This window comes from Lithobates pipiens, unplaced genomic scaffold (genome assembly GCF_037356315.1).
Source record: "Lithobates pipiens isolate NorthernLeopardFrog02 unplaced genomic scaffold, aLitPip1_a1.2 Scaffold_37, whole genome shotgun sequence".
NCBI classification, from domain to species: domain Eukaryota; kingdom Metazoa; phylum Chordata; class Amphibia; order Anura; family Ranidae; genus Lithobates; species Lithobates pipiens.
The window spans coordinates 20,488,077-20,501,098 of NW_027507825.1; the positions used below are offsets into that span (position 1 = coordinate 20,488,077).

The window sequence follows — 13,022 nt, forward strand, 5'->3', positions numbered from 1 at the left end:
AGGTAAAAAAAATGTGCATTTACTATTTTTTTTTTTTTTTTTTTTTTTTTTTTTAGGAGTCTGTCAAGCATTGCACCAGCACTCATCAGATCACCTGCAGACTTGTCAGTGTGAGCTGCTTGCCCCGTACATCGCACGGCCAGGCAGTTTCACACTGACAGGAAGACAATTAACTACCACAGTGCTCAACAGCGCAGTGCTAGTTCATTGAGAACTACAAGCCAACAGCCACAAAAGGATGTTGGGGCTTTTCGTTAATTCATATGCAGTGCTCCAGATACCCACACGGCTGCGCTGTTTTCAAAAAATAACAGCTAATATAGGGAACTTCCCCCCCATACTGCTGTTACAGGGAGATGGAACGGTGAGTGGCTGCAGCAGTGGGAACATGTTTCACCCTAAAAACAGGTGGAACATGTAATATGTTCCCAAAGGTGAACTTATCCTTTAAAAAACCTTGCTTATATGGTTCAGCCCTGTGTTTGTCTTAATCCCTCCCTCTTATGATTAAAAACTTTGCATCCAGGCCAATTCTGACATTTCTCTCCTACGTATGTAAAATTCATAATTTTTTTTGCTAGAAAATTACATAGAACCCCCAAACATTATATATTTTTTTTTAGCAAAGACCCTAGAGAATACAATGGCGGTCGTTGCAACTTCTTATCTCGCACAGTATTTGCGCAGCAATTTTTCGAACACTTTTTTTTCAGAAAAAAAAAAACAGTTTCGTGCTTTAAAAAAAAAAAAAAAAAAAAAACGTAAAGTTAGCCCAATTTTTTTGCATAATGTGAAAGAAGAAGATACGCCGAGTAAATAGATAACCAACATGTCACGCTTCAAAATTGCACGCGCTCGTGGAATGGCACCAAACGTTTGTATTTAAAGATCCCCATAGGCAACGCTTTAAATTATTTTACTGGTTACATGTTTTGGGTTACAGAGGAGGTCTAGTGCTAGAATTATTGCTCTCGCTCTAATGTTCACGGCGACACCTCACATGTGTGGTTTGAACACCGTTTTCATATGTGGGCGGGACTTACATATGCGTTTGCTTCTGCGTACGAGCTCACGGGGACAGGGGCGCTTAAATTTTTTTTTTTTTTTTATTGTTAATTTAATTTTTATTGTTTTAGTTTGACACTTTAAAAAAAAAAAAAAAAAAAACTTTTGATTTCTTTCATTCCTATTACAAGGAAAGTAAACATCCCTTGTAATAGGAATATGGCACGATCTGACCTATTTACAGTGAGATGGGGGGTCAATAAGACCCCATATCTCACCTCTAGGCTGGGAAGCCCAAAAAAAATAAAAATAAAATAAAAAAAACGATCCTGGCTTCCCAGCCAAAACGGCGCCGTTAATTTGAATGCAGAGTCCCGGCGTGGTGTCATAACATCGCGCCCGGCCTCTGAACGATCATAAAGACTCCTGGGACGATCTGGTCCGCTGGAAATCTCTATGGTATCATCCGGGGGGGGCGGCGGATCCTGTGACCAACTCACCGATGGAAGCGGTGAGTCGGTACAAGCACCGGAGGGCGGCGGGAGGGGGGGGTGGTGTCCCCTCCCGCCGCCCGTAAGAACGATCAAGCGGCGGAACAGCCTCTATGATCATTCTTATGGTGCAGGGAATCGCCGGCTGAAAATGCCGATATCTGAATGAGGTCTGTGGCCTCAGGCATCATTCAGATATTACACCTCAAAGCCCCACGACGTCATATGACGTAGTATGGGCGCCAAGTGGTTAAGGCCCACACAGGGCTGAAACATGTAAGCAAGGTAGGACAATTGTTTTTTGTAATCCTGTGTAAAATAAAAAAGTATTAGGATCCCACCAGCATGTGCTGGTCTAAGATTTCCTATGTTCTTTGCAATAATGCGACATTTTGGAATGGGGGAGCTGGTGTAACTAACTTGATTAAGCCTCTGAAATCCGAAATTTAGCGGCTGTTTAGATTAGTATGTACATTACGTAAATGGGTACCATAAACGTCTCACAAGGCTTTTTTCTGAAGACATCCCTCTGACATATTATGTGTTCTGTCATAGCTGAACTAACACAGAATTAAACACTCATGACATATATTTACACTGTCACGTCAATGACTTCTACATCCAGGAAGGAATGTATCTGGAAACTTACAGCTCACGTAAAAGAGAACGGCCGTGTGGCGAGGGCTGAGTGGAACCATCTTGAACATCTCATCTGTCATGGAAGGTATCAGCTGCAGTGGTAAGCTGCGATTTCTGTCTCTATAGACGGATTCCGCTACCTCATTATCCTGGACCTCTGCAGTTAGAAAAAAAAAAAAAAAGTATCAGAAACTTAAATATTTACAAGTCACTGACACATGTTTAAATACCAATCCCAAGGCAAAAAATTAAATAGCCATCTGTCAGTAAAGGGATTGTGTCAGCGGATGCCTCCATGTCTTATGAACTGGAATGTGTGGATGTCTAAAGCAAACAAGACTTTTGAAGCGGAGTTCCCCCCCAAAAGTGGAACTTCCACTCATTGGTCTCCTCTCCCAGTCCGGTGCAACAACTGGCACCTTTTGAGGGGGAGGGGGGAAAAGATATCTGTCTTTGACAGGTATCCTGTTCCCACTTCTGGGAGCCAGGGCTGCGGCCCGTGACATCACCGAGGGGCTCCCCCCTCCTCCTCTCACTGTTGCCGGGCCGGTAGGAGAGATGCGCAGTAGGGTTCCCGGTGTGAAGCCATACCCTCACCCGCAATGGCGGCAGCAGCACCCGACAGCTGATGGAAACATCAGCTGCGGTGCCGACATCGCTGGACTCCAGGACAGGTAAGTATCCTATTGTTAAAAGCCAGCAGCTGCAGTGTGTGTAGATGCTTGCTTTTATTTATTTTTATTTTGTTTTTGGGCAGAACGTCGCTTTAAGTAGATAAGAAAAAAAAAGGTGAATTACAGAAAGAATAAAGCCAAAATAAGGATCATTAAAAATGGGAAACTGCTGGCATGACTGGCAAGGGAGCAGGCAGCTACGGCTAGTATAATCCAAATATTAGATTGGACCAGGGCGCTGCTATCTGACCTGCGAGACATAAAATGAGTGCTTTGTTACATACTAGCAGACACTGTATAGCTCTCGGGTGACGTACACAGCAGAGGATCTCCACGGGTATCTTGCGGACATTGTCCCTGTACTCACTGAGACCTATAGAGAAAAACAGGACTCTCTGATTTAAACGAAAGGTACTAATGCGCTCCACCTAACTACTACTAAATATCTAAAAAATGTGGAAGCAGCCAGCAAAAAAATAGTGATCTCTACACCAAAAAAATATATACAAGTAAAATGAATAAATGCGGCGCTACCTAAAAATAATAATATACTAAAGTGCAATAACTACAATAAATTGCAGACTAAAAGTGCAAAGGTGAATCCACCTCACTATAGTGATATGATGTGCAATGATAGAACATTAAATATGTTACATCTAATTTAGAATAAAATTGATAATCATATACGTGCATAAATAATCAAAAATCATAAGTGAAATACATTCCAAAGTACAAAATATATAAAAAAAAGGGAAGATGCTGAATAAGCAATAATGTGCAGGATGCAATAATAAATGGTGATCATCAAATAAAGTCCATGCAAATAATTGGTGACCATACAGCAAAGTCCATGCAACAAATATAAAGTGGCTTCTAATGCGTGACTGTCCACTGCAAACTTCAGTGCCAAACTTGTGCACCACCAGTTTCCCCCAGCCTCTCACCTCAAATATATAGCATAAAAGTGCTGTATATACCCAGATGCTACTCCGTCCTTATCCGTCCAGCCTCAATCATATACCGCTGTACGTATACGGTTACCACTTCCCCAATTTCTCCAAGTACATCCAGTTACAATTGGTGGTACATAGGGAATAGAAGAAAGACAAGGGGGGGGCTCTCATGTGTAGTATCAAAACACAACTTTAATAAATATCCTCACTTACATATAAGCAGATAGCAGCGAATTCGTAGCAAACACGAACTTCCGGTCTCGGCCGCGGCCGGAAGTGATACGTGTAACACCTAGCTCCTTCTCTGACGCGTTGCGTCACAACCTCGTGACTTTATCAAAGGGTAAAACAACATTTTACCCTTTGATAAAGTCACGAGGTTGTGACGCAACGCGTCAGGGAAGGAGCTAGGTGTTACACTTATCACTTCCGGTCGCGGCCGAGACCGGAAGTTCGTGTTTGCTACGAATTCGCTGCTATCTGCTTATATGTAAGTGAGGATATTTATTTATTAAAGTTGTGTTTTGATACTACACATGAGAGCCCCCCCTTGTCTTTCTTCCATTCCCTATGTACCACCAATTGTAACTGGATGTACTTGGAGAAATTGGGGAAGTGGTAACCGTATACGTACAGCAGTATATGATTGAGGCTGGACGGATAAGGACGGAGTAGCATCTGGGTATATACAGCGCTTTTATGCTATATATTTGAGGTGAGAGGCTGGGGGAAACTGGTGGTGCACAAGTTTGGCACTGAAGTTTGCAGTGGACAGTCACGCATTAGAAGCCACTTTATATTTGTTGCATGGACTTTGCTGTATGGTCACCAATTATTTGCATGGACTTTATTTGATGATCACCATTTATTATTGCATCCTGCACATTATTGCTTATTCAGCATCTTCCCTTTTTTTATATATTTTGTACTTTGGAATGTATTTCACTTATGATTTTTGATTATTTATGCACGTATATGATTATCAATTTTATTCTATATTAGATGTAACATATTTAATGTTCTATCATTGCACATCATATCACTATAGTGAGGTGGATTTACCATTGCACTTTTAATCTGCAATTTATTGTAGTTATTGCACTTTAGTATATTATTATTTTTAGGTAGCGCCGCATTTATTCATTTTACTTATATATTTTTTTGGACTCTCTGATTACTCTGCGGGAGGTGAAATGTGCTTTGGGCACCCTTCAATTGGGTAAGATGGGATCCCTGTGGAGTTCTATAAAACTTACGCAGAAGAACTACTTCCTCGGTTACATTCCCTATTTCTGGGTGCTTTGCACCAGGCCGCCCTTCCACACTCGATGAGCGACGTGGTAATAGTGGTGATACCAAAGTCAGGAAAAAAACCCCGAACTATGCTCCTCATACCGCCCTATATCCCTGTTAAATGCAGATATGAAGCTTTTGTCAAAAATCCTCGCCAGTCAGCTTAATACAGTTATCACGGCTCTAGTTCATCCAGATCAATCCTGTTTTATGCCTGGTAGGGGCATGGATATCAACATCAGACGCCTTCACACGCATATGACCTTGGCCATGCTAGATCGCCCCGGGGTGGTGGCATCTTTAGATGCTGAGAAAGCATTTGATTCCGTGGAATGGGGTTTTCTCTGGGTGGTTAAGGATGGCTTTGGATTTGGGCCCCGATTCCTGTCCTGGTTGCAACTACTATATGCTCATCCCAGAGCTAGGGTCTGAACTAATGGCATTCTGTCTGACTCTTTTCCCTTGGGCAGAGGGACACTCCAGGGTTGCCCTTTGTTCCCAGGTCTGTTCACTCTATCCTTGGAGCCCTTGGTTATTTTGTTGTTGGCAGAGCTGAGACCGAGGGGATACCTGTGAATTCCATAATGGAAAAGTTGGCCCTGTATGGAGATGACGTGCTGTTCCTGGAGGACGCAACTTCGTTCCTGCGTGTAGCACTGGATATTTTCGACCGGTTTCGGTAATTTTTCTGGCATACGCATCAACTGGGACACGTCTGTATTACTCCCTCTACATCCTTCTCTCCAATGTTCGGATACAGGGACACAATTTCATTGGGTGAGTGAGTTTACCTATCTGGGGGATTAAGGTGGGAGCGACTACGTCTGACCACTTGATGAATATACTTCCTCGCATTGAACAATTTACCCGTAAATGTTTTTCCTGGCGGTCTCTTCCACTTACTCCGGTAGGCAGGGTGAATCTTCTAAAAATGATCTCTCTTCCTAAATTTCTGTATTTCTTCCGGAACACCCCGGTTTGGGTCCCTACGTCCCCGTTTCGAAAAGTGGATGCTGTTGTGGTGTCTTTTGTCTGGGCTGGCTGAATGCTGCGACTGGCTAGATCCACCCCGCAGCTACCTACCTGGTCTGACTTTACCTAATTTTCAGCTATACTACTGGGCAGCAGTCCTGGTTATGGTGAGGTGGTGGTTCTCCCAGCCTAGACAGAATTAAGCAGTAACCTTAAGCCCCGTACACACGAGAGAACTTATGTCCGACAGACTTCCGAAGGAGTTCTGCCGGAGTTCCGTCAGAGTTCTGATGGACTTTTCGACTGAGCGGACTTGGCCACACACAATCACACCAAACTCCGACGGATTCGAACGTGATGACGTACGACTGGACTCGAATAAGGAAGTTCATAGCCAGTAGCCAATAGCTGCCCTAGCGTCGGTTTTAGTCCGTCGGAATAGCATACACACGAGCAAATTTTTCGGAGGGACCGGGTCCGGCGGAGTTCCGTCGGAAAAATTTGAAGCATGTTCCATTTTCTAAAGTCCGTCAGACTTTTGCGAATCAAAAGTCCGTTGCAGCCCACACACGATCGAAAAGTCTGACGGAATCATTCCGTCAGACTTTGGATGTCGAAAAGTCCGCTCGTGTGTACGGGGCTTTAGAGGCAGCTATACTGTGCTCATATGCTGTGTTAAGCAATCTTGTTTTAAGAGGTCCTAGGGCCCATCCGACTGTTACAGGGCCTATGCAGGTACCCATTCGGATGTGGGCCCAGGCCAGAGCGATATGTAGAGCACCTTCTCTCCCCATGTCTCCAACCTTACCCCATCTTTACTCCCTTCCCGAGCCTTAGCTCTAGCCAGTTAAGGGAGTGACAACATTGAAACACATTTTTTTCCTGAGGGGAAGGTGAGGTTGTTTGATATGTGGCGAAAATATTCCCTCCCACACAATATGCTATTTAGATATTGGCAGCTGAAAAACGCTTTACGTGCCCAATTCCCTGAATAAGTTGCGCTAAAGTCAGATCCGATTGAACGTCTTCTTACCTCACGGGTGATGGGACAGCCTCTGTCTTTGTACCTTCGCCTATCCTTGGCCCATGCCACTAAGACTACCCGTATTTTTCAGCGCAGGCGGGAAGATATCCCTGGGCTTAGTGAGAAGGACTGGGACAACTGTGTGTCAAACTATGTAACCTTGATGATCTCCGCTAAAGACAACTTTATACAGCTCAAATTTTTGCATAGAATATATATTATACCCCACAACGTTTAGCACATATATACCCTCAGGGTGTCCCCAGATGTACGAGGTGTGCTGCCCCAGTTAATGACTTTTTCCATATGGTATGGTCATGCCCCGGTGCTTGTGCCATTCTGGAAACAAGCAGTTTCAGTTCTGCAAACCAATTATGCGATCTCCCACTACGTAGTGAACGCTTGTTTGCTTTGTTAGACCACATGGAGGATGTGGAAACAGATCGTTATACCAAGCTACTTCTCACTTATGCCCTGTATTATGCAAGACAAGAGATTCTCCTGCGGTGGAAATGTCCCACACCCCGGCGATAGCAATGTGGTGCAAAACTATCAACTCAGTTACCCCCTTTAAATTACATATGAGAGCAAGAATTGCCCCTTAACGTATAGCTCGAGTATGAGCGGTTGTTTGGGCCGTCTCCCCCCCCTCTGTGTTTTCATCCCTTCCCTTCACTTCTCCCCACTCCCTTTTAATACCTTGGGTCCTCTTCAAATTCAGAAATATTTTCTTGAGCTTTTATACATAAAGTATCTCACAAAAGTGAGTACACCCCCTCACGTTTTTGTAAATATTTTATTTTATTCTATCTTTTTATGTGACAACACTGAAGAAATGACACTTTGCTACAATGTAAAGTAGTGAGTGTACAGCAGGGGTGCCCAACCTTTTGATGAGTGAGGGCCATCAAAGCGACTTGGTAACCGGTCGCGGGCCAAAATAAGTGTAATGGGAGGATGACAGGTCTGTATCTACACTGCATATGCAGAACGGATATGGACACCAGCTGTTGCTGTCCCAGGCAGAGTGCATTTGGTATCGATTGTGACAGGAGCTGGCGCTATACAGGAAGCATCAGCCTATATGGCTCTGCTTTGCAGATTCTTGCTTTCTCTACCACCGGCTTCATTCACAACACTGATGCTCTGGGATGGTGGGTCAAACCACCATCCCAGAGCAGGAGGTCGCAGGCTACATCAGAGGGCTCCACGGGCCACGGGTTGGGCCCCCCCTGGTGTACAGCTTGAATAACAGTGGGAATTTGCTGTCCCCTCAATATAACTCAACACAGCCATTAAATGTAAAAAATATGCTACAAATGTAAACATCACAAGCATTAACAGCGCTTAATATAGACAAACAGCATCTAAAGCATGCTAATATCTCATATGGTGCAGAAAGTTGAGAAAAAAAGTGAATTCTCATAAATGATAGAAACAAATCAGTCCACTCCAGTGTCCGGTCATACACTATATACCAGTGTATATATCAAAAAAAGTGGCATCATAAACCCATCCACCAATTAGAAAGTTCCTTAGGATAGACTGTCACAAACACCAGTAGCTGCTATGATTAACTTCTGATAGTAGTAAGATCAAAGTTCCAAACACTTCAGCTGTTACCCAACCACCAATCCACCAGGTGCTTCCCTCTGTGTGTGTGCTCACCGAAAGTATATGTAAACTGAGTATCCACCACATGGGGCTGCAATGCCTTTTAATGGGAGCTTGAAATTCCCTTAGACGGACCGGCGTGATGTATTAGGTAAATCATGCAAAAATACAAGGATATATTCTCCATAGTATAATACTGTTTATTAATAAAAACTCTCCCCCCTTGGACAAAATATGCTTACCTAATCATTAGCAATAAGCCAGCGCATCACATTATGGGCATCTAGCTCACCGCCGTGTACCGCTTCACTCAAACAAACATCCTCCGCAATGAGTCCCGGGAAGACGCCACTACTGTGATCCTGGCAGGTCGCGTGGTCACTCACTGGCGCGTTTCGTAATACCGTCTTCAGAGGGCGTGGCCACGCTACACGACTTCTCATTAAAATACTAAGCAAGGCAGGCTCCTCTGTGTTTTCATCACAGCGGTCATTGGAGGAAGCCACGCCCCCCTCTTGGGATGTTATAGTGTGTGCGTAACCGTGGGCATCAGCATGTTCTAATGTTCTACTCCGCCCTCCCTCTCTCACTGGTGAGCAACTACCACCCAGCATCCAATCCATCCCTCCTGGATCTCTCATGTGCTAATTACACACACTTAGCTAATTACACACGGTCGGAGATTCCGACAGAATGTGTCCTATCGGACCGTTTTGTCGGATAATCCGACTGTGTGTGGTCTCCATCGGACTGTTTCTGTTGGAGTATACGATGGACCAAGTTTTCCAACTTGTCCGTAAAATTTTCCGACAAAATGCTCAGATCAAACAGACATACTCCGATCATGTGTAGCCTACTCCGACGGACAAAGTGCCACGCATGCTCAGATCAAATTCCTAGACCAAAGCTATTGGCTACTAGCCTGAACGTAGTCCTGTCGTCACGAAATAACATCATCACGCTATGTACAATTGGATTTTCCGATAACTTTGTCCGACCGTGTGTATGCTACAGTTTCGGACAAAATCCGTCGGACAAAATCCAACAGATTTGGTTGTCAGAATGTCCGACCGCGTGTGTACAAGGGCTAAGAGCCAGCATTATCGGGCTCGGGTGAGACTATATTATTTCCTCTCCAGCTACCCGTATGTGCTTATTCCAGCATGTGACATTACAATACATAAAATCAAAGCATATAAAAACAGTTAAAAATATGTCAAATACATATTGCAAAAATATGAATCCATCAAGCTAAAAATATATTAAGAATATTGCCACTACCCATTATATCAATACGACGTACTGCGGTATTTCATTAAGCATTGGATATTATACTTACTGGATACCCGCTCACCAGTACTTTATAATGCTACCCTCATAGCATAATAATAAATCCATTGTACACAGCCATTAATGTTTGAACAGCTGGCAACAAAAGTGAGTACACCCCTAAGTGAAAATGTCCAAATTGGGCCCAATTAGCCATTTTCCCTCCCAGGTTTCATGCGAATTGTTAGTGTTAAAAGGTCTCAGGTGTGAATTGGGAGCAGGTGTGTTAAATTCTGTCTTATTGCTATCACTCTTTCATACTTGTCACTGAAAGTTCAACATGGAACCACATGGCAAAGAACTCTGAGGATCTGAAAAAATGAATTGTTGCTCTACATAAAGATGGCTTAGGCTATAAGAAGATTGCCAAAACCATACAGTGGTTTAACATGACAGGTTCCACTCAGAACAGGCCTCACCATGGTCGACCAAATAAGTCGAGTGCACGTGCTCAGCATCATATCCAGAGGTTGTCTTTGGGAAATTAATGTACAAGTGCTGCCAGCATTGCTACAGAGGTTGAAGGGGTTGGGGGTCAGCCTGTCAGTGTTCAGACCATACACTGCATACTGCATCAAGAACTGTGGCCCCCAGAAGGAAGCCTCTTCTAAAGATGATACACAAGAAAGCACACAAACAGTTTACTGAAGACAAGCAGATTATTGGAACCATGTCCTGTGGTCTGATGAGACCAAGATAGACTTATTTGGTTCCGATGGTGACAAGCCTGTGTGACGGCAAACATGTGAGTAGTATAAAGACAAGTGTGCCTTGCCTACAGTCAAGCATGGTGGTGGGAGTGTCATGCATGAGTGCTGCCGGCACCGGGGAACTAAAGTTCATTGAGGGAACCATGAATGCCAACATGTACTGTGATATACTGAAGCAGAGCATGATCCCCTCCCTTCAGAGACTGGGCTGCAGGGCAGTATTCCAACATAACGACCCCAAACACACCTCCAAGATGACCACTGTCTTGCTAAAGAAGCTGAGGGTAAAAGTGATGGACTGGCCAAGCATGTCTCCAGACCTAAACCCTATTGAGCATCTGTGGGGCATCCTCAAATGGAAGGTGGAGGAGTGCAAGGTCTCCAACATCCACTAGCTCCGGTATGTCATCATGGAGGAGTGGAAGAGGACTCCAGTGACAACCTGTGAAGCTCTAGTGAACGCCATGCCCAAGAGGGTTAAGGCAGTGCTGGAAAATAATGGTGGCCACACAAAATATTGACACCTTGGGCCCAATTTGGACATTTTCACTTAGGGGTGTGCTCAGTTTTGTTGCCAGCAGTTTAGACATTAAAGCGGAGGTCCACCCTAAAGTGGACCTTCCGCTCATTGGATTCCTCCCCCCCTCCGGCGCCACAATTGGCACCTTTCAAGGGGGAGGGGGGTGCAGGTACCTGTACAGTACAGGTATCTGCACCCACTTCCGGGATAGCTCTCTGCGGAAAGGGGCGTAGATTACGCCCCTTTCCGAAAGTCCCCCGCTGCCTGCTGGGAAACACACAGATCCCAGAGGCAGCGGGTCCATCCTTATTGCGCAGCGCGACTCGCGCATGCGCAGTAGGGAACCGGGAAATGAAGCCGAAAGGCTCCACTTCCTGATTCCCATACCCAAGATGGCGGCGGCAGCACCCGAGAGACGATCAAGAGATCGGCTTCGGGTGCCGACATCGCGGGCGCGCTGGACAGGTAAGTGTCACTATTTTAAAAGTCAGCAGCTGCAGTATTTGTAGCTGCTGGCTTTTAAAAAAAAAAAAAGAAAAAAAACGCGGACTCCCGCTTTAATGGCTGTGTGTTGAGTTATTTTGAGGGGACAACAAATTTTACAGTTATACAAGCTGTACACTCACTACTTTACATTGTAGCAAAGTGTAATTTCTTCAGTGTTGTTACATGAAAAGGTACAATAAAATAATTGCAAAAATGTGAGGGGTGTACTCACTTTTGTGAGATACTGTATATCCAAGTATGTCCTACATGTTTCTTTTTGTATGGATATATGTGAATAACGCACAAGAGAATATTTCTAAAACTGATAGTGAAGTTGCACTTTAATACAAACATTACCAGGGTCAGCGGTATGGTCTTCCATTTTCTCTGCTGATTCTTCTTTAGTTGTGACATGTAGAAGATTCTGAATTTGTTGAATGTCCTCTAATTTCATGTATTTCACTGGAGAATTCTGAAAACAAAGAAATAGATATAGGTAGTTATGGGAAGTAAATGTGTACAACCCACATAACTCTTCGGCCCATCCAAAACTTACATTTCAGATTTTGGTGGATCCCAAAGGGTTGATGATTCAATCTACCAGACTCCACCTTTGCCTGGCACTTCACTATTGCATTGACTGGCCCTTAAAGTGTATCTAAACCTAAAAACAAAAATGTAATATATTGCAGTTCACCAGTCCTTGTGGTGGATGCATTCGTTTTCTTGTTTTTTAGGCTAAGAACAGTGGCGGTGCGTCTACAAGGGTGCACGGGCACCGCCCCCTCTCTTCAGCGACCCCCTCTATCACCAATAGATAGATTCATGCAATGCATGAATCTTTCCATGGCCGCCGCTGCCACCCCCTTTTCAGGTGCCCGGCCTCTTTTCTGGCTCCTGAATTACAGTGCCTGGGGGTGTTTTTGTAGCACCTGGTTACAGCCATAGGCTCTAATAGGCGTCAAAAAAGCTAAACAACGAGCACCATGCTTGACGCTCGCAGTTCACCCAGCTGTGTTAGAAAAGCAAATGAATATTCGCTTTCCTAACACTGAACAGCCTCTCCGCCAATCAGGTGCTCGGGTCTGTTACCCATCACCTAATTGGCTGAAATGACAGGCACTGTGACTGGATGTTTATCAGGCCTCCAACCATAGGAGAGGACGGGAGGAGAAGACATTGAGGAAATGGAGGAGCATGGAGGACACCGCCCCGGGGGTGGGGGGCCCAGTGGCAGAATTGGATGTGGCCAGTGGCAGCAATTGATGGGCACAGTGGCAGCGCTTGATTGTTTTGTTCCCCCCCCCCCCCA

At 44.5% G+C, this 13,022-nt stretch overlaps 1 protein-coding gene across 2 annotated transcripts in view; it reads right to left on the bottom strand.

Annotated features, from left to right (window-relative positions):
- Positions 1 to 13,022, bottom strand: part of TXNDC16 (thioredoxin domain containing 16) — a 186,532-nt gene that overhangs the window by 89,307 nt on the left and 84,203 nt on the right. For both annotated transcript variants that reach the window (XM_077466803.1, XM_077466804.1), the window contains exons 12-13: positions 12,068 to 12,182; positions 2,146 to 2,292 (exon numbers count right to left, since the gene is read on the bottom strand). In XM_077466803.1, coding sequence (XP_077322929.1) covers positions 2,146 to 2,292; positions 12,068 to 12,182 — 262 coding nt within the window. The remainder of the gene's footprint in view (positions 1 to 2,145; positions 2,293 to 12,067; positions 12,183 to 13,022) is intronic.